The sequence below is a fragment of the Mastomys coucha genome, unplaced genomic scaffold, assembly GCF_008632895.1.
Source record: "Mastomys coucha isolate ucsf_1 unplaced genomic scaffold, UCSF_Mcou_1 pScaffold3, whole genome shotgun sequence".
NCBI classification, from domain to species: Eukaryota; Metazoa; Chordata; class Mammalia; order Rodentia; family Muridae; genus Mastomys; species Mastomys coucha.
This window is the reverse complement of record NW_022196909.1, coordinates 64,589,343-64,608,662: the sequence shown is the minus strand read 5'-3', so window position 1 is coordinate 64,608,662 and position 19,320 is coordinate 64,589,343. Positions and strand designations below refer to the sequence as shown.

The window sequence follows — 19,320 nt, the reverse complement described above, 5'->3', positions numbered from 1 at the left end:
TCAGCAATCCTTTCATTAGGGATGAGTCTCTTGGTGTGGGCTAGAGATTTGTATTTGGTCAGGTAGATCCAGTCTCAACAGGATGACATACCAAAACCATCACACCACAGAGTTCCTAGATGTGAGACAAAGGAAGTAAGATGGGAGGCCCAGGCCAGTGGGTCCTGGGTTCTGAGGGATAGTAGAAATGTGAGAGCTACATTAGGGTGGGAAACTGAGGTCTGTCTGAATTCCACCATTTACAGATGTTGTGTTGGTCCTCCCTGCCATTAGGCAGCACTAGAGTAGATATTTGGAAGGCACCAGGATTTCTTGAAGATTATGTTTTGTCAGAGCCACTGGGAGGTCTGCGCTTCTGGAGATTTATATTAATGTCTGCTGCTGGAATACAGTTTTTTGTTGTTCTTTTGTTTTTTTGTTTGTTTGCCTTTTCTTTATACATATACATATACAAATAATTTTTCTCCTAGTCCTCTGCTGTAGGTAGCTGTGTGTGTGTGTGCATGTGTGTGTGTGTGCATGCACATGCGCAGGCCTAGAACCACCCAGAAGACACCCCCTGGGCATGTTTGTGGGGATATTCCCAAGAAGAATTAAGTGAGAAGGGAAGACTCACTCTCTAAGTTGACACCACCATCCAGCAGGTGGCCTGGCTTTGAAGATGTCCCAGTAAAAGGCAGCATGTGTGGCTGTCACTGCCAATTATTCACTGACACTAGACTCCATCTTCTTCTGCCTTCCGACATGGACACAATATTGATGACTCTGTTAGATTTCCATGCTGATGAAGTTGGACTGGGACTTCTGAGCCTTCTGGCCTTGTTGACTGGCAGCTATTGGATTCTCATTCTCTTTGGTGTGCCAATGTCCTCTTTGGACTCCCCAGACTGTACCCATAAGCTAATCTAATAATTCCCATTTGTGATAAGTATTCATTCCATTGGTTGTCTTCCTCCAGAGAACCTGCCTGACATAGCCAGTAATCTCTAACAACTGAATAATGTCTGTGAATGAGAATAAGAGCAGAAGTCCAGAGAGAAGGCGAGGCTCCTGGTGGTACCCCACTGCCTCTTGGCATGAAGCAGTCCTTAATGACTACCATTATATTAACATTAAACAGATGTAGAATTTTCTTTTTAGAATGGGCTTGTCTCCCTCCTTTTCATTGGCTCTAAAGACTGACTTCTTGTCTGGAAGACTTTTTTTTTTAAGAAGAGTGAGTCTTATTCATTCATTTGCACAATGGGCAAGAGGAAGATGAGAACTGTGGCAGCCCCGCCCACCCTGGGCAAGCAAGAACACTTTCCAGTAAAATCCCAGTAGCTACGGATGTGGCCAGAAGTCAACTTCAGGAGTCATTCCTTTAGCACTGCCCCTTGGTTTTGTTGTTGTTGTTGTTGTTTTTGTTTTTATTTTTTGAGGTAAGGTCTCTCTGGCTCCATCCCTGCAGCACTGCAGTGAGAGGCCCTTGGGTGACCAAGTCCAGAGTTTTACATGGGTGCTGGGATCTGAAATCAGGCCCTCATGCTTAAGTAGGAATCACGGTTACCAGCGAGCCACGTGTCTACCCCTATTCCTAGGGTAGACTCAGGTGGATCTTTTGGATGGAGGTCTCTGGTTTGGGGTAAATACCTGTGCTCCTTCCTAGTTTTGCCTTTAAGGTCTATGCACGTTGATGTGCAAGCATCTAGTCCATCCCACCAACACTACATCCTAATCCATGGATTTCCTGTTATATTACCTGTCAACTGCTTAACATGGGGACTGACAGTATGTTTAACTATCCCCAGCTGTAAGCAGAGCAGCCATGAAAGTTCTCCTATATGCCCTGTTAGGAGCCCAGGTGGGATATTTACTCCTGAGGAGAACTGACAGGCTACAAGGTACACACACTTCTTGGGACTAAGAGGGTCTAGCCCACTCTTCAAAGTGCTGGACTCCTGATGAACTCTGAGATATGCTCCTGCTCCTGGGAAACAGCTTCCAGCCAACTTTCTCATCCTTCCTTTGTAGCAGCTGTATTAAGCCTTCATCTCTCTTGTCAGGCCTTTCATCCACACCAAGTCTCGATTTTAACCAAAAACTATGGAGGACCTAAGAGTGTAATTTGATCTATATATTTAAAAACTCTCTCTCTCTCTCTCTCTCTCTCTCTCTCTCTCTCTCTTTCTCTTTCCTTCTCTTCCTCTCTCCCTCCTCTCCCCCCCTCCCCCCGCGCCTTTCCACTGTTGGGACTATAGGGCATGGTGCTGCTGACTAGAACTCAAGTCCTCACGAATGCACAGCAAGCACGTGACCCACTGAGCGCCCCCCGCCCCTATCCCTCATGCTGACTTATTTTCCCCTGGAGATTATGAAGGCATTTGTAAGAGTCCCAGGTTGCTGAAAATTATATACAAGGTGAGCACTGTCCATAGAGCTAATGCAGCCAGTTGTAGACTCCTGACGTACAAGTGGCTTACAGCAGCACTGGGTTGGGAAAGCTCAGATCAGGGTGCACACAGGGAAATGTGAAACCGCAGAGACTCTGGATTGTTCTTGCAGGCTTGAGGCTGACCAGTCAGAAGAACAGAGGCTCAGGCCTGGCCTACCAGAGCTGGGGGACCAGCAGTTCTCTGACTCCATCCTACCTCTGCTTCAGAGTCTGTTTGTTGTCCTCGAGGGTGACACTGTCAGCGTGGTCCCTCTTGAAAATCTCAAAAGCCTCCTGGCGTCCCAGTGACATCTCCTCTCTCATCCCTATTTAGAGACACAGGAGAATGGCTTCAGTCACATGATTTTGAGACACCATTAATCTCACTGCCACTTTATTCAGACCACAGAGCTGATCCTGGGGCTCCCACAAGCCTGTAGCCAAGAGGCTATGGCCAGACAGATGGTGCCTGACCAGAGGTTGTGCCTGTGAATCCACATGACTAGGGGCGGGGCTAGGGCTAGGGCTTGGAATACCTGGTCAGAGAAAAGGAGAAGCAGGCCTCCAAATCCCAGACAGCAGAGCATGGCTGCGAATCTACTTCCTGCCACCTCCTGGTGGCACAGGTCTTCCTGTTTTCCCCTTATGCCCCATTTTAGGTTGTTAAACTTCTCCCTGAGTTTCCAGACATTTAGTAACATAAATTAGAGCCCAGATTGGAAGCCACAGGATCTACAACGTTCTGCCCTTAGCGTCTAGCTTCTATTTAACCTTAAGTAATTCAGTCTTATGTCCTGTGGCTGGTGAGGAAGGTCTTGGTCCTTAACCAGGAGTTAGCTATACTCTCTATTCCAAAGCCCATAGTGGGAGGTCCCCAGTTTATGTCCAATTTTAACACCCTAATTTGCCACTGCCACTTGCAGGCCAACCCTCATGGCTTGGCTCTGCTCTCAGGACAAATTCTGGATCCCAGTCTCAGAAAGTAGGTCCTTTGGAAGAAACAGGTGGCTTCTTGCTCCAGCGTCCCTACTATGCAGCCTCTAGAGGAAATGGGCAGTTCAGGTGTGTATGTGGGTCCTCAGGAGAACCAAGGTCACAACTGAGTTTTGGATATATCTACAGATTTTTGTCTTTAGAGAGAGGTTCTCTTGTAGCTCAAGCTGACCTCAATCATTCTATATGGCCAAGGATAACCATGAACTGATCTTCCTGGCTTTACCTCCCTAGCACTGGGCCGTGTGTGCCACCACAGTTGCTTTCGGCTGTGCTGGGAAAGGAACTGTGGATTTGGTGTGTGCTAGGTCAGAACTCCTGTGTTTGAAAAACAGTCTGCCATTCTCCTCCTTACCCCATCCTGCCAGAGACCTCTTCTATTATCCAATACCTTTGCTGATCTTTGAAAAAGTCAGCCCTAGCCAGATGTCATCTCCCTGCACCCACACAGAACAGATCGTCCCTCTACCAGGCTTGTGTCTGGGACAGTCAGTCCAGTAGACACTGTCTCTGTGCATGACACTCCTTTCCAGGGATACGCAGATTCCTCTAGGGCCACAGATCGTAATTTTATCTGACTCCTCAGTGTTTTGCTCAAAGTTTGCATTCAGAAGATACTCAACCTATGTCTGTTAGTTTGTTAAGTTCATGGGGGCAGGAACTGAAGAGGATGGGGCGATGAGCCTGTTTTGACTGTTGGAACAACACAGCCCAGGGCTCTGAGAAACACATTCTTAACGGCCTTCATGCACCCCACCCCATTTCCCTGGAAAGAACCTCGGTACCTCCTATTCTCAGACTGAGGAACTGGCCCGGCCCATCTGACACCAATTTCATGACTACTGTGGTAAAAATAGCACCACAAGGAATGTCTGAATGGCACTATGGTGATGCAGTGACGTGCACGGCACTCCACCCTATTTGGTCAGGGCTCATTTCTACCTCCGTCTGACCCACACACTCCTGAATCTACTTGAGACTCATGGAGATCACCTCACAGGGTGTGCATCTTCCTAGTAGAGCCGAAGGAGAGCCAAGGAACGCATGTCCTAGGTCTCCCCTGTCTCCAGGCTATGCCCAATTGTAACACAATATGCTTTGTGCTGTACAGTTAGTTCCACAGAGAACACACTGGGGCTTCTGTGGGACCTTAAGGCTGCCTCCCCCAAAGGATGCTCTCACTCCTTAGATTCTCTCAGGACTGGGACTGAAGGACAAGCTCCATGGCCTGGCTGTCTCTTCTCCAGCCCTTGCCTTCTTCGTTATGAGAAGAGTGCCCAGAACATTCTTAGGGAAGTAAGTCTGGGGGAGAACTTGTATCAGCTAGACAGGCTCTGGGTTGTCGCTGGGAGGGATTGTGGGAACAGGAAGGGCATGGAGGGCATGCCCTTAGAGAATCTAGAAGGTTCTGGGAACAGGAAGGGCATGGAGGGCATGCCCTTAGAGAATCTAGAAGGTTCTGCTATGAAACTTGGAGCCATCAGTGTAACGTGGTGACTATGAGCCACTGATTTTCGAAGACCAGACAATTGAGAAGGCAAGAACACGCCCATTCTTACCACCAGGATGACCCTGCTCCTACTGTGCTGGAGGAGAACGCATTCTTGAATCTGGTGGCTTGACTGTGGTGTCCAAGGCTAGGTGGACAGTGGTGCAAACAGTCAAAACCTGGCAGCTAGCTTTCCAAGTCATGAGGAGAACAGGCTCAGTGGCTTATCTGAAGGGGAAGCGGGGTCTGAATTCTGTAGAGACTTCGGGAGGCTTCTGTATGGAGCATGCCACCAGAGGTCCATGCAGATACCTGAAGGGTGGACGCCGTAAGCAGCCGATGCATGTGAGCCTTGTTTTCATCTCAGCCTTCCTCTTGGCTGCCCCTGCCCTTGGGCACAGACTACATCTATCTCTTTTCAGGTTACACAGATACACTCAATTCCAAGTCATTTCCCAAAGTCATCTCTGCTTTGCTTTCTCTATTTGGGCTTAGGAAATCAGCTCTCTTGCTCCTGTGAGCAGCCCTTGCCTTTAAACAGGCATTGTTCACATGAGAAAGGAGAAGGAGAGCGGATTCTGGACTTGAGAGCTCACCTGGATGAGGGTGCAGGCATCTGTGGGTTCCCTCCCCCCGGAGGTGTGTATTTATCGTTGGCATAGTGCTAGGCATGCAGCAGAGATGTGAGTGAGATTGGGTGGTAGATTGAAGTTTTGATGGCGATGTTTAAAGTGCTCAGAGTCCAGCCAGGGAGAAAGAAAGATGAACAAATGATTGTAATGCAGCTTGCTGTAGCACTGAGAGAGAAGCCGGAAATGGTAACTGCTCTGAGAGTGGGCTGTTGGGAGGTGGAAGCATCCCTCAGGATGGTGAAGTATCTGTATGGGGAGAGAGAGGCTCCATATCCTAGGTGGAAGGGCAGACAGTGTCTGTTAATTATTCCACTCTTCACAGGGGCTGGGAAACACTGTGCTTGGTCCCCAGCACTGAACAAGCCATGTGTGGTGTCCCACATCTGTACCATAATCCTAATATCTGGGAGATGGAGGTCAGAAGATCAAGAGTTCAAGGTTATCTTCACTTATATAAGAAGGTCAAGACCAGCCTGGGCTGTATGCTGTGCTGGTGATCAATATATATGGATGACCCTGAATTCATGATCCTGTCTTGGCCTCCCGAGGGCTGAGAGTACAGCTGTTCTCCATCATGCCTAGCCCATGGCTTTGGTAGAGCACACCATGACACTGCAAGGGTGCCTGTGTCACCAATATTCTTGTACCATCATCCTGCTGGGCAGGTCCACACCTTGTACCATATGAAGCTGAACTTCAACATTCTTCTCCCTACTAAGATAACCATGTGCTGCAACACCTTTCCCGACAACAGATACCCACTGCTGGCTTTGAACCCCAGCTCCACAAAGCTTTTAAACAGGTACAGCTTGCAAGTACTACTGCCTCAGGAGGAGCAAAGAGTACATCTGCAGTCTGCAGACAGCTAACAGGGTCTGCAGAGCATAGAGCCAGCCGCCCGGGTCTCATCCCAGCCCTGCAGAATTAGTTCCCTGCAGAGGCCGGAGGCTCTAGGAGTTCGGAGTTCTCATCTGTTCGTGATTTGTTTGTCTATGGGGAATTGTAGGTCTTAGGTCCCAGAGCCAGATCACAGAAAATGTGGATGGCTACAAGAAGCCTCCTGGCTTAGTGAGTCAAAGAACAACCTTTAACCCCTACAGGAGTGTCCCCTAAACAAGCCCCACAATTTTAGGTGGTTAGCTGGAAGATATTTACAAGTCCAGAAGGCAGAGTGCAGGTCTATTTTTGACAGCGATTGAGGGTGCTTAGATAGAAATGCAGCCCACAAGGGATGTTCCCAACTGGTCTTGGGGCTTCAAAGTATCAGACTTTGAAGGCATTCAATTCTTATACACTGGTCCCCAGGCCCCCCTTTTTATTTAAACATTTATTTATTTTCACGGATATGAGTATTTGCTTGTGTGCATGTCTGTGCACCACATGCATGCCTGGTGTCCGCAGAGGCCAAGGAGAAGGCACCAGATACCCTGGCACTGGAGTTAAAGAGGATTGTGGGCCGCTGTGTGGGTGATGAGAATGGGCAGGCCCTCTGGAAGAGCAGACCGTGTTCCCCACTGCTGGGCCATCTCTGCTGCTCCCTTTCCTCTTTTTTATTGTTCTTTTACTTTTTATCATCCTAAAAGTGAATTCCGTGTTTTGCTACAGAATATAATTCAGAGTGTTTGGAAGTCCTCCCGACCCTAACACGGGTCCCATGGAAACCGAGTGGAAAGAACCCACGGGGCGTTGGAGAACTTCTTCGGTCTTGGGCCTGCTGTCTGATTTCCTTTAGTCTGGGGCATGTGGACCTCAGCTTATTTTCCTGGCTGTTCTCACACAGCCTACTACTGCTTAAGCTAATGCTTTAACATGGACGGAAGTGAAGGGATGAGGGCTCGAGCTCTGGATACTGCAAAGTGATTTTGTGCACCGAGAGCCAAAAATATATTTTTTGGGGAGACATGTCTTCATGCAGGGCTCCAGTTTTCTCTAACTGAAGAAGAGGGAAAGAAAAGAAGACCAATAGGAATGCTGAGGAATGTAGGGTAAAGGGAGGTGGCTTCCAGAGGGAGAGAAGGTTTGGAGGAAACTTTGCAATGGTAGGTGACAGAATGGCTCTGACAAACTGTGTAGCTATATCGGATAGCAGGCCACAGGCAGGCATCAGGTAGACTTCTGCATGGCAGCCAATGCAAGGTATTAAATATATTTTTTTTAAATACTGATTTGTATTTTATGTCAATGCATGTGCTTGGCCAGTACCCACGGTGGCCAGAAGAGGGCCCTGCATCCTCTGGAACTTTTGAGTTGCCATGGAGATGCTGGGAATCAAACCCTAGTCCTCTAAAGGGGCAGGCAGCTCTCCTAACAGATGGCCCATCTCTCCAGCAAGGTTTTAACAGGCAAAAAAAATTCTCATAATTGTGAACTGCATGAAATATAACATGAATATCTTCCTGTAAACAATTAGAAGAAAATTCCATTCCATTCTTGCCTGTGTGCCTAAGCTAGAAGGAATAGACAGGGGAATGGGAAGGAGGAGGTGTGGGAGGAAAAAGAAGGAGGAAGAAAGGAGAAGAGGGGAGGAGGGGAGGAGGGGAGGAGGGGGGAGGGGGAAGGAGAGGAGGGGAAGAGGGAGGAGGGGAGGAGGGGAGGAAACATTTGAGTAGGGGAGGGATGGAGACAATGTGTCAAGATGAAAAATGAAACAAGAAATTCAGGAGGCTCATGAAGACTGAATGGATGGTTAGTCATCCAATAGTCTCAAGAACTGTGCCATGGCCAAGGATGTCCTTAGGGACATAAAAAGGATGTGAAGGTCCCAACCAGAGACTCTGGGGAAGGGGCAAGTCAACAGCTTAATCCAGCATGGAGAGAAAAGGAGGTGCAGACGATGCACTGAATAAAGGCTCTGGAGAACTGAGGGCTGAGATCTCAACGAGACAGGGAGATAGATGGCTTGTTGGTGAAGCACTTGTGTGAACACAGGTTTGGATGCCTAGCCCCTTCACAAAAGCCAGGAGTAGTAGGAGCTGATTGTTACCCCAGAACTTGAGAGGTGGAGACACGTGGCTCCATGGACTTCACTGGCTAGCTGGACTAGCTGAATTTGTGAGCTCCAGGCTCAATGAGAGACCCTGCCTCAAAAACTAGGGTGGAAAGTGAGTGAAGAAGACACTCCACATCCACCTCTGGCCTTTATACACTTGCACATAGATGCACACACCTATATGAACATGTACATACAAAACACACACACACACACACACACACACACATGCATGCACACATGCACACATGCTTCAGAGAACCATCTCTGACGAAGATCTGAAGGGGCATCTGAGACACCAGCTTCCCTTCCTTTCCGGCTTATAGAGAGGATTTAGCAAGGAGGAAAGTTTTGGAGGCACTTGAGAGGGAGGGAGAGCAAATCCTGGGCCCCAGCCTGCTGCTCTCCTTCCTCTCACCCGTGGGAGACATTGCTAACCACTCATAGCAGTCTCTGCCAGGGAAACTAATTATAGCGTTGGCACTTGTGGCAAGTGCTTTGGGCAGGCTTTGTGGCACTCATCTCTGCCTCAAAAGCTTGTCCTTCAAGGGGTAGCTTCCAGATTATAAGCCAATTTGGTGACAAGTGGCATTTAGTAAGTTTTCTCTGTTCCCCTTCATCATCTCCATGGCTTTTGTTTTGCCACTTTCGGCGCTGGCACACGGACCATCCCTGCCACACCCCTGCCATATCCCTCACAGTGGTACCCTTGCCTTCGAGAACTCCAATCACTGAGAGATTGTGAATGCAAAATGAGAAGTCCTTTCTCTACATTTTCTGCCACCAGGGTGATAGGGGTCACAGTAGAAAGCAGTCTCCTTTGCCATGGTTCTGTCTGCTTGAAAGGGCCATGAATAGCCCAGCTACAATTTAAGGGGTTGCTGGGTGCGTCCAGTGGGCTATGCAATCTGAGGATGAGGGGAAGAAAAAAATACAACAAAAAACCACTTAGCCACGGCCAAAGTGACTGCAGATGTCACAAACACAGAGTGGATCTTTTTGAAGGTCAAGAACCATGCTTATTTAAATAACGTCCTGCTTTTGACTGACAACTTCTAGTATAGGTCAGCGACCCAAGGCTTTTGGGGTCAAAGGTCTGCATCCCAACCATTGCTATCACCTGGGCTAAGGTTCTCAGATGAGGACCAGCCTTGTAGTTTCCCGGGGCTGCCACATGAAAGATAACAGAGGGCGGGCAGCCTGCAATTAGAAGATCCTCAGTGCTGGCTTGGACCAGGCTGAGGCACAGCAGGCTTGGCAAGGGCTCCTGGGAGGAGAGCAAAAAGGAAAATGTGAAGTGGAAAGCCACATAAACCTTAGCAGCCCCACCCAATGGTGGCACCACATTTAAATAAATCAAATGGGCTCCTGGTTCCTAGAGGCAGAAGTCCCACATGCAGGGCTATCTCCACATGGTCCAGTGGTGCAGAGCTGGTGGGCTGGGTGAGGTTAAGGGGTCGGAATGCTCAAGACCAGTCGTATTTTCTTTTTGCCTTAGTAACCCTGAGTGATTCATCTTCCTTGCTCCCATGGCTCACGCGCCCACTTTCTCCATGGAGCAAAGCAAGGCTCAGCAGGCGAGGCAAGTGGACACCGAGCATCAGCAGGAAGGAAGCCTCTAGAAGGCACTGTGACCACCTCTGCATGGTGGTCCTGAAGGCCAACCACAGAAAACACCCATTTCTTTCTCAGCTGAGCCCTCTATGGTTTTTATGTTGTAAATATTCTTATCCAAGACAAGTACCCATGTGTGCTGTCTGGAGACAACAGTGGACAGATATGGGCACTGAGCCTGGAAAGCAGCCTGGGTCCTGGTGGCATTTCTGGGACTTGGAGCTAACTCAGCCATCTGGGGGAAGCCGTTGGTGCTCCCACTGCCAGGCTGGGCCTGGAATTCTCAAATGCTTCTGATCATCGTTAGCTCTCTGATGAGGAGGGTCTGAAAGGGCCTTAGTGTCCAGTGCTGTGACAGGACCTGTGTGCCCTGACTCTGTACATGAAGGGTCAGGTAGCTGATCTTCTAAACAGGAAGCCTGCCTTCCTCTTCAGGTTCTATATCACTGACCCCACAGGAGTCTGAGCTGTCCTGGGTTAGTTCCAAAGACAGTTAGCGGGACCCTAGTGTCTCATGGGTGGGAGAAGAGTCCATCACTAACACCCTGTGCTCTGGAAGCAGTGGCTGATATGCCATAGACACGGCCTGCCATTTGATAAATGAGGCAAGTTCCCCCACCACCTATGTTAGCAATGCAGCACACTTCTGTCTTTATCTGCATATACATCTTGAAAGAGAAAATGAAAGCTCTTGTAGCTAGGTAGAAAAACAAAAACAAAACAAAACTCAAAAACAAAAATAAAAACAAAACAAAAGCAGCTGTCCCCTCCCCCAAATGCATTTTCCGTTAAATGTGTATGCATTCAATGCAAAATGTTGCTTTCCTAGCTCAGAAGACATAGTGAACCAATATATATCTATGCTCATCATTTGTGGGCAGGGGCAGGGGGATTACATGTAAGTGTGTGTGTGTGTGTGTGTGTGTGTGTGTGTGTGTGTGTGTGTGTGCATTTTCTGTGACACAGAATCGATGCAACTTTCACATGATGGTAGGAACTAGGTTTTTAAGAACATGTTAGAGGCATTGCCTCAGCTTTGTAAGTTAGTTTTCCCAGTGGCCCTGTTAGCCATGTACTATTGGGCCCATTTCTGAGGTTAGATAATAAAAGCTGAAAGACAACGAAAGTTTCTAAATCAACTGTGAATGAGTGGCAAATATATACTGTGCTCCCAGGTTTGACTCAACAAGCCTCTTTCTTAATTTCTCTATAGAAAGGGACCTTTACTGAAGCATCGGTAACCAGAGTACATGTACTTGAGGTGTACAGTTGATGAGCTCAGGTATGGATATGCCATATGATCATGAGAATAATTAGAGTTAATAGCAGTTCTAATACATGGATCCATCTTGAGCTGTCCCCTCTGTAAGTTACATGTATGCAACACAGGGATATTAACTTGGTAGTGTTTTTAACAATAGGCACACAGTACTGTACATTAGAGACCCTGGATTTCCTCATCATGCGGCTGAAAATTTTGTGCCCTGTGCCTAACACCTTCTCGTTCCCTCCGGTCCAAATTCCATCTGGGAATGACTGGGTGCCTTCTGGGTGACGCATACCTACAGCCCTCTTGCCTCTCAGCCTCCTCCTCTCTAGGTCACATGTCCTCACAACATATAGCTCCATGCTTACTTCTTGGATATCCATCACTTGGGGTTTCCTTCTGGTAACAACAGAACCAGCAGCATCCATCATTTTATAAAAAGCCAAGCCTTCCTTTGTCCAGGCTTTGGCACTCCCTGGGCTTTCCTCCTCCCAGTACTCCTCTTCTCTGGCTTAAGCAACCCCCTGTTTTTATTGGATTGTTCCCATCAGCATATTTAAAAAACCTCTGGTGACTGAGTTAGGGATAGATGCTGATCTATCTATCTATCTATCTATCTATCTATCTATCTATCTATCTATCTATCTATCTATGCTGGTAGGTATAGAAATATAAGGTTAGAGCATCTTTGTTCATAAACTTGAAAGATCACTGCTTACAGTGGATGATCAGACTATTCACTGGATACAGAGAGCTGGGCAGAGTGGGATGTTGCTATCTTCAGGGTACATACCCTCACAATGTTCTCTTTACCCCATTTGTCATCCAGCTCTCTGTCTACTTCTCTGATGCTTTTCATATACCACAAACAATGCTTAAACCAGGCCTTTTCTGCATTTTCCATCTCAATATGCCTCCGTCTCTTTTGTTCAATCCAGTTGCAAACTGTCCATCTCTCACACTGGAACTCACCTTTCCAGATCCTCAAGGACTTTAACATTCCAATGTCAGTGGTTAGCTTTCTTTTCTTACTTTAGCAGAGCTGTTATTAAACACTGGAGGAGTGCAGTTAGGAAGTGTGTGGGATGCCCTCTTCAGTCAGCCCAGAATGGAATGGCAGGAACAGGTGTTACTTCCTGACTTAGGCCCTCTGATGGTTAGCTTTTAACTACTAACTTGCCACAGCCTAGAAACTCCACAGAAGACAGCTTCAGCTGAGGAATTGTCTAGATCAGGTTGGCCTGTAGGGGATTGATTCAAGTGTTAATGGACCTGCCCACTGTGGGTAGCATCATTTCTGAGGCCCCAAACAGTGTACAAGTGAAGAAAGCTAGCTAAGAGTCTCCAGTCAGACAGCACGGGTACAACAGTTTCTCTTTTCTTCTTGACTATGAATGTAGCATGACCAGATGGCATAAACGTCTGCCACAATAATGTTCCTGTATGTATGGACTGATCACTCATAACCCTGCCCTCCCCTAAGTACTTTTGGTCAGCATATTTTATCACGACAACTGCAATATAAGCATAAACATACCATCTAGCTCCCATATGATTCTTATGCCCTCTTCCTCTAGTGGAGTGGCATGGTGGTAGTGGTTCCTGTACAGCCTCCTGTGTGCCTAGAATCATGGGGGTTCTCCTACCTGCCCAGAACCATATTCTTACCCAGTGTGAATGAAGATGCATCTTGCTATAAGTCACTGAGAGATGGTCTTGAATTATGGTGCGAGAACAATTTATTTTATCTGGATTAATGTGCATCAGTTGATTCAACTTACCACCTCCCACCTGCATGAGCACTTCCTACCCCAGTCTACTGTGGTACTACCTTTCTGATGCTCATACCAACACCCCCTGACACCTATCTGTCTTCTCTTTGAGTGCCCAGATACTGTAAGACTCCTCTAGACACATTTACCTTTCAAGAAACAATTCCATTTGCTTACATACAAATGGTTCCAAATTTAGATCTTCATTCAGTCTTATTCTCTCCTTTGAGGGGCAAGTCAGAACATGTAGGTGCCCACCAGGAATCTGTAGGTGCCCGCCGGGAATCTATAGGTACCCAGCGGGAATCTGTGGGTGCCTGCTGGGAATCTGTGGGTGCCCGCTGGGAATCTGTGTACCCCACCTGCACCTCCTCAATAGAGAGCGGGAAGTTACCATCTGCTGAATGAATTTCTGACAAGTTCACTGGAAGGCATGTGAGGGCTTTCTCTCACTCTACTGCCCTGGAGTTCAGAAACGGGTGCAGTCCATGCAACATGCTGGAGCTAAGATGTCAGACCCCAGAGAATTTGGCTTCCTGCTGAGGTGAAACCATACCCAAGGCATTGATTAATTTGGTTTTAATTATTAATCTATAAATGGCCCATTGTAGAAAAGTTGGAAAATACTGAATGGTATAAAGAAGCTGGCAAAGTCCCCAGCAAAGCCCAGCACTGCTTAGAGGCTGCAGTTTTCTTTCCAGTTCATGCTGTACTCTGTTTTATTACGTAGTTAAGATGATCACACATACAACTCGTTAGCCTGCTGATTTCATTTAACATTATCTAATCGACCCTTTCTATGGTGCATCGAGATCTTTGAGAATATTACTTTTTATAGCTATCTATCTACACTTTATAGTATCTTTCTTGGAGTCTATTCCCTTCCATCAGACATTTGTATTGTATTGTATTTGTATTGTTTCATGGTTTGTAAGTATTGCTGCAGGGCTTCTCTTTCTCTTGCTACATGAGCACTCTTCCATAGCTAATCAATTGTTTCGACAAGTGCTTACAGTGTCACTGTGCAGTGCTCACTGTCTGTGGAGCTGGAAAACAGTGATGAATGAAAGCTGATCTCTTGTGACACTGAGCATTCCAGATTAATGTGCATCAGTTGATCCAAGGGACCACCTCCCACCTGCCTGAAGCACTTCCTGCCCTGGTCTACTGTGGCACGACCTTTCCGATGCCCATCCCAGCAGCTCCTGGCACCTTCCTGTAGCAAGGAAAGAAAGCAGACAGCAGGAGAGAGCATGTCTACAAAAGACGAAAACATAGCATGTCTACAAAAGACGAAAACATGGGGAGGCTGTGCTACTGAGGGGGTCAGAGGGTGCTTCCACCATGGTGGCTTCTCTGCAGAGACTTTCTGGGTGTTTTAGTAAGCCAGCTTCCCACAGGGAGTTCAGCATTAAATTTCATCTTGCTTTCTAGGAGGCCATGTGACCCTGAAGACATTTATGCAGGAAGAGCCACTGGAAACCTATGTCCTAGAAATCAGGATCTTGAGCTTAACTCCTCTAGTCCCTGACTTTCATATGGGAAGCTGGTAAGCCTGCAAATGTGTGTGTGTGATTGTAGAAATGTGTGTGTGTGTGTGTGTGTGTGTGTGTGTGTGTGTATCTGAGTGCATGTGTGTGTCGGAGTGCACTGGTATGATGGAGCAGGAAAGAGAGGTGTCTGTGAGAGTGGAAAGCTGGAGCTCAGGAGCAAGCATAAGTCTCTGAAACATTAGATGCAGTGAGCATGGAACAGAACTCAAAGGGTACTGGACAGTGTGGTGTGAATATTCCTGTGTCTGATGTCAATGACATATGCACCTGTGCATGGTGGAAGGACATGGAGGGTGGCAGGAGGAAGGGCCTGGGTGACCGTTCACAGGGGGCTCAGGGTTTGTACATCAGAGGCTAAGGGGAAAGGCCCTGCGGTCCAGGATCTGGAAAAGCTTATGTAATTTTGTTACTTACTGTGTTTGTGTGTGTATAAAAATCAATAGCTGGATTAAGGAAGCATCCTAAGTTCCATCAGCAGAAGAATGAATAAAGAAAGTGCAGTTTGAGGCTGGAGAGATGGCTCAGTGGTTAAGAGGACTGGCTACTCTTCCAGAGGTCCTGAGTTCAATTCCCAGCAACCATATGGTGGCTCACAACTATCTGGAATGAGACTGGATGCCCTCTTCTGGTGTGTCTGAAGTGACAGTATACTCATGTGCCTAAAATAAATAAATAAATAAATCTTTAAAAAAGAAAGTGTGGTTTATATACACATAAGGGAATTTTTCCGGCCTTAAGGACAAACAAAGGTGTGTCATTTGGGAGAAAATGAATTCAGGGAACTAGAGACGATCAGAAGAGAATTCAGTCATGCTCATACAGGGTTCCTATACTTTATATAGATCTATAACTTTAGGTTGATAGATGTCATGAAAGTAGGAACAAGGAGAACAGAGGTGACTGGGCAGGAAAGGCGGGGAGAAGGGAGAGGGCTGGAGGTGTGTTGGGAGCGAGTAAAGGAGACTTGTATGCTAGCATCATTACAGAACACAAACCATGTGAAATGAATACATACAGCGAAAATAAAAAGTGTGGTCCTGAAGAAAAGGTAGAAGAGGAGGAAGGGGAAAATCCTCTTTTCTTTAAGCCAGAAGCAGAACTGGGTTATGGAAGACATTGCCAAGTGCATGGGGCCTTCATCTCCCCTCTATGCCCTGTGGCAGGAAGAGGAAGAAAAGTGACCTAACGAAGAAGCATCTTGAGTTGAGCCAGATCGGCGTCTTCTGCAGTAGAAAATGTTCACTGGCTAATGTCTGGGATGGCATAGCTGGGAGCTGGTGTGGCCCATTAGGAGGCTTGCCCCCTGTGCCTGGTCCGGATGCTGCCTCTCACTTCACTGGGCTCTAATGAGCTCTGGGGGAGCGCTGGGCACTAATTGCTCTCAGGGTATGAGGGACTCAGAGGGAGCAGACTGAAAGCCCCTCTGGCTAGACTTCCTCCTGTTAACAGACAACCAGTCTTTGAACTCATAATTATGAGTCATGGGGCTCCTAGCCTGGTTGCAAAAGTGACTCATTTTAACTCAATTGTTAGTGTTTGTCCTGTTACCAAACCAACTCTTCCATGTTAAAGGGGAGGGTGGGGGTTGGACAAAAGGAACATTTTTATTAAAAAGAGCAGGGTGATTAGAAAGAGTTCAGCCTGTGCTATGCTTTCCAGACGTGTGGAGTGAAGTAGAAACTCGGCCCCGTGGCAGCGAAGCAACAAAATCCATCTCAGGATGGATGGAGGCTTGCTCTCCACAGGATGGATGGAGGCTTGCTCTCCACAGGATGGACGGAGGCCTGCCCTCCACAGGATGGACTGAGGCTCGCCCTCCACAGCCAGGGCAGGAGATTACTGCCATGTATGATTCTCAGAGGCTCGCCCTCCCCTACCCCGCTCTCATCCCAGCCACTTGGATCCACTGGAACTGAGACAATAAGGCATAACTTTCATTGAGTTGGTGTGACTCACAACTTTGTTAAAGAGTCAGAGATAGGAGATGCCACTGAGTTTGCCCGGGGCTAATTACTCAGACAGATGGAGTGACAGACCCGGCAATCATGTGAATTAGTGTGCTCTGGTGACAGGGGCCTGTGCGGGAAGGAGAAAGATAAAGCTTGCTGTCACCCAGCCTGCTCCTGGGGGCACATGCTACATCAATAGTCTTTGCCTAAGGAAACAATGGCTGGGGCCATTACTTCCTGTCAGTTGTGAATTATCTGAAAAAGATGATTCTTAGTCTTTTGATGCCTCCCGTGTAATTAACACTGTCCAGGGCCACAGTAAAGAGAAACAGACCCAGAGCAATACCAGGCTATACAGTAGATGTTTTATGAAAGAGGAGTATGAGGTTGCCAATTAACCCTTTTAAATGCCTGCCTGTCCATCTGCAGCACTGACGATGATCCCCAACCTACAAGGAAACTTGGCTCTGCCGATATGGTCTGGTTTTCAAACTGCTTTCCACTGAAAGCTGTTTGTCTTGTTTCTTAAAACCAGGATTTCTTGACGGTTCCACAGAAAGAATGGTTGCCAGAAACTGCATGAGTGTGCATGCATGCGCGTGCTCGTGTGTGTGTGTGTGTGTGTGTCTATGTGTGTGAGTGTGTCTGTGCATGTGTGTGCAAATGAACATATGTATGTTGAGGTCAGAGGTAGACATCAGGTGTCCTCCTCAACTGTTGTCCAATTTTGTGTTTTGGATAGATTGCTCCCACACCCTCTCCTGCCTCTCCTTCTCAGTACTGGGAGTACGGGAGTGCAGTATGGTGCTAGCATCAGAAAGCTATTTTGTACACTTCCTAAATATCCCATATAAAATACACTCAGCAGTCTCCTCTGCCTCATATTGATCCGTGCAGCTGATAAACAATAATTATGAGCAATTGAAATAAGGCCAGAGTACAACAGTCACTGATTGCCCCTAACAGGCAGACTTGGTGGCCTTATACATTTTTGTGGGTTTTGGCCTGTCTGTATGTATTGTCTGCATCCTTGATTGTATTGTACTGTATTGTGCTTGAGTATGAACACACTCTTCTCTGGCATTCTGGCATATTTAAGCCTGCATTTTTGTGTATGTTTTTGTAAGTGTGAGTCTACTACACACTGACTCTACCCCTCCTGCCCATCTAAGGGATCCAACTTACAAATGAGGAAGAGAGTGGGAATGGGGTGTGGGAAGGGCTGCATGCTGTAGAATAGACAGTATTGACAAAGCATGATGTTCAGCTACTTATGGGAGCAGATATTCAAACTCTCTTGTTACAAGAATAAAAATTAACCTTTAATCTGGCTTTCATTTTGTTTTAAGGAATGCATTAGTTAAACTACATAATTGAAAACTACAGAACTATCTGATCGCATATTTTGGATCTAAAGACTTGGAAGCTCTTGCACCTTGACTGCCCATGCCCCAGGAGCACCGCCTTCTTGGCTGTGAACAGCCCCTCTCACGTCGCATGTGGCAGGCTCCACTTCGTTCTTACAACTTCATGTCATATAACGTCTCTTCTGGGAAGCGTCTCAGGACTCCTACTTAGAATCATAACCTTAACTCTTGCATTCTCTCACGTTTATTTCAACATGTAACGGATGCTTGCTCGCTACCAGAAAACAAGTAGGCACATATGCATGACCTTACTAAATGGGTTCTCAGCAGTTTTGAAAGAGATCAACCTTAAGTTATGATTTGCTTAAAGCCCAGCTAGACCATGGTTGATGTCCAATTTTTCTTAACAAGAGACGCCTTCTCAACAGAAAGGCAGGGTGGGGTATTAACGAGCACCGTTCAGGCACCAGTTAATAGGTGAGGAGAGAGGGTGTGCTCTTTGCCAGCAGATTGCAAAGCAAAGGGAGAGGTAGGAGCAGTTAACTGGCTGGCCTGAAATGCACTGCCAATTCTCTTCACCTCTGCCTTCTGCTCACTCTACACCAGCTGGTGCAATGAAAATAAAACTTAATCTATGCATATAATACCAGGTTTTCCTAGTACATGTATTAAAATGAATAGGTGGAGGCTGGTGAGACGGCGCAGCAGTTAAGAGCACATACTGCTCTTGTGGAGGACATGAGTATGGTTCCTAGCACCCAGCATCCAGTACCTAGCACCCAGCACCCAGAGCTCATGATTGCCTGTAACTCCAGCTCCAGGAGATCTAGCACCCTCTTCTGGCCTCCACAGGAACCTGTACTCAATGCACACACTTGCACTTACATAATAAAAAATGAAGATTCATTCCATTCTTAAGAACCAATAAAGATTAGTTTCAACAACATACCCAACTTATATTACATAGTACCAAGTTAACATATAATCAATATTGATAAATTTCTCAAATATTACATTTTTAAATATTATATTTTTGAACTCCTTTACATTGTTCAAACTTTCAGCATATCTCAGTTTGGATACAAACTAATATTAGCAACTTTAATATCTATTTCTGTTTTATAAAATCTACAATTGTGGAAAGTAAATATATGTTCATGTTATATAAGGATCAAATTAAGTAACAAAAATTACTGTCTTGTAATATTTTTATCCACATGGACAAAACTGGCCAGTCTTATGTTCATGTGTCAGATGTGAAATGGGAAATTTCCCTGTTATA

General features: G+C 46.7%; 1 protein-coding gene across 1 annotated transcript in view; it reads right to left on the bottom strand.

Annotated features, from left to right (window-relative positions):
- Kif6 (kinesin family member 6) overlaps positions 1 to 19,320 on the bottom strand; it is a 319,301-nt gene that overhangs the window by 74,775 nt on the left and 225,206 nt on the right. Inside the window, exon 14 of the mRNA XM_031347801.1 lies at positions 2,631 to 2,739. Coding sequence (XP_031203661.1) covers positions 2,631 to 2,739 — 109 coding nt within the window. The remainder of the gene's footprint in view (positions 1 to 2,630; positions 2,740 to 19,320) is intronic.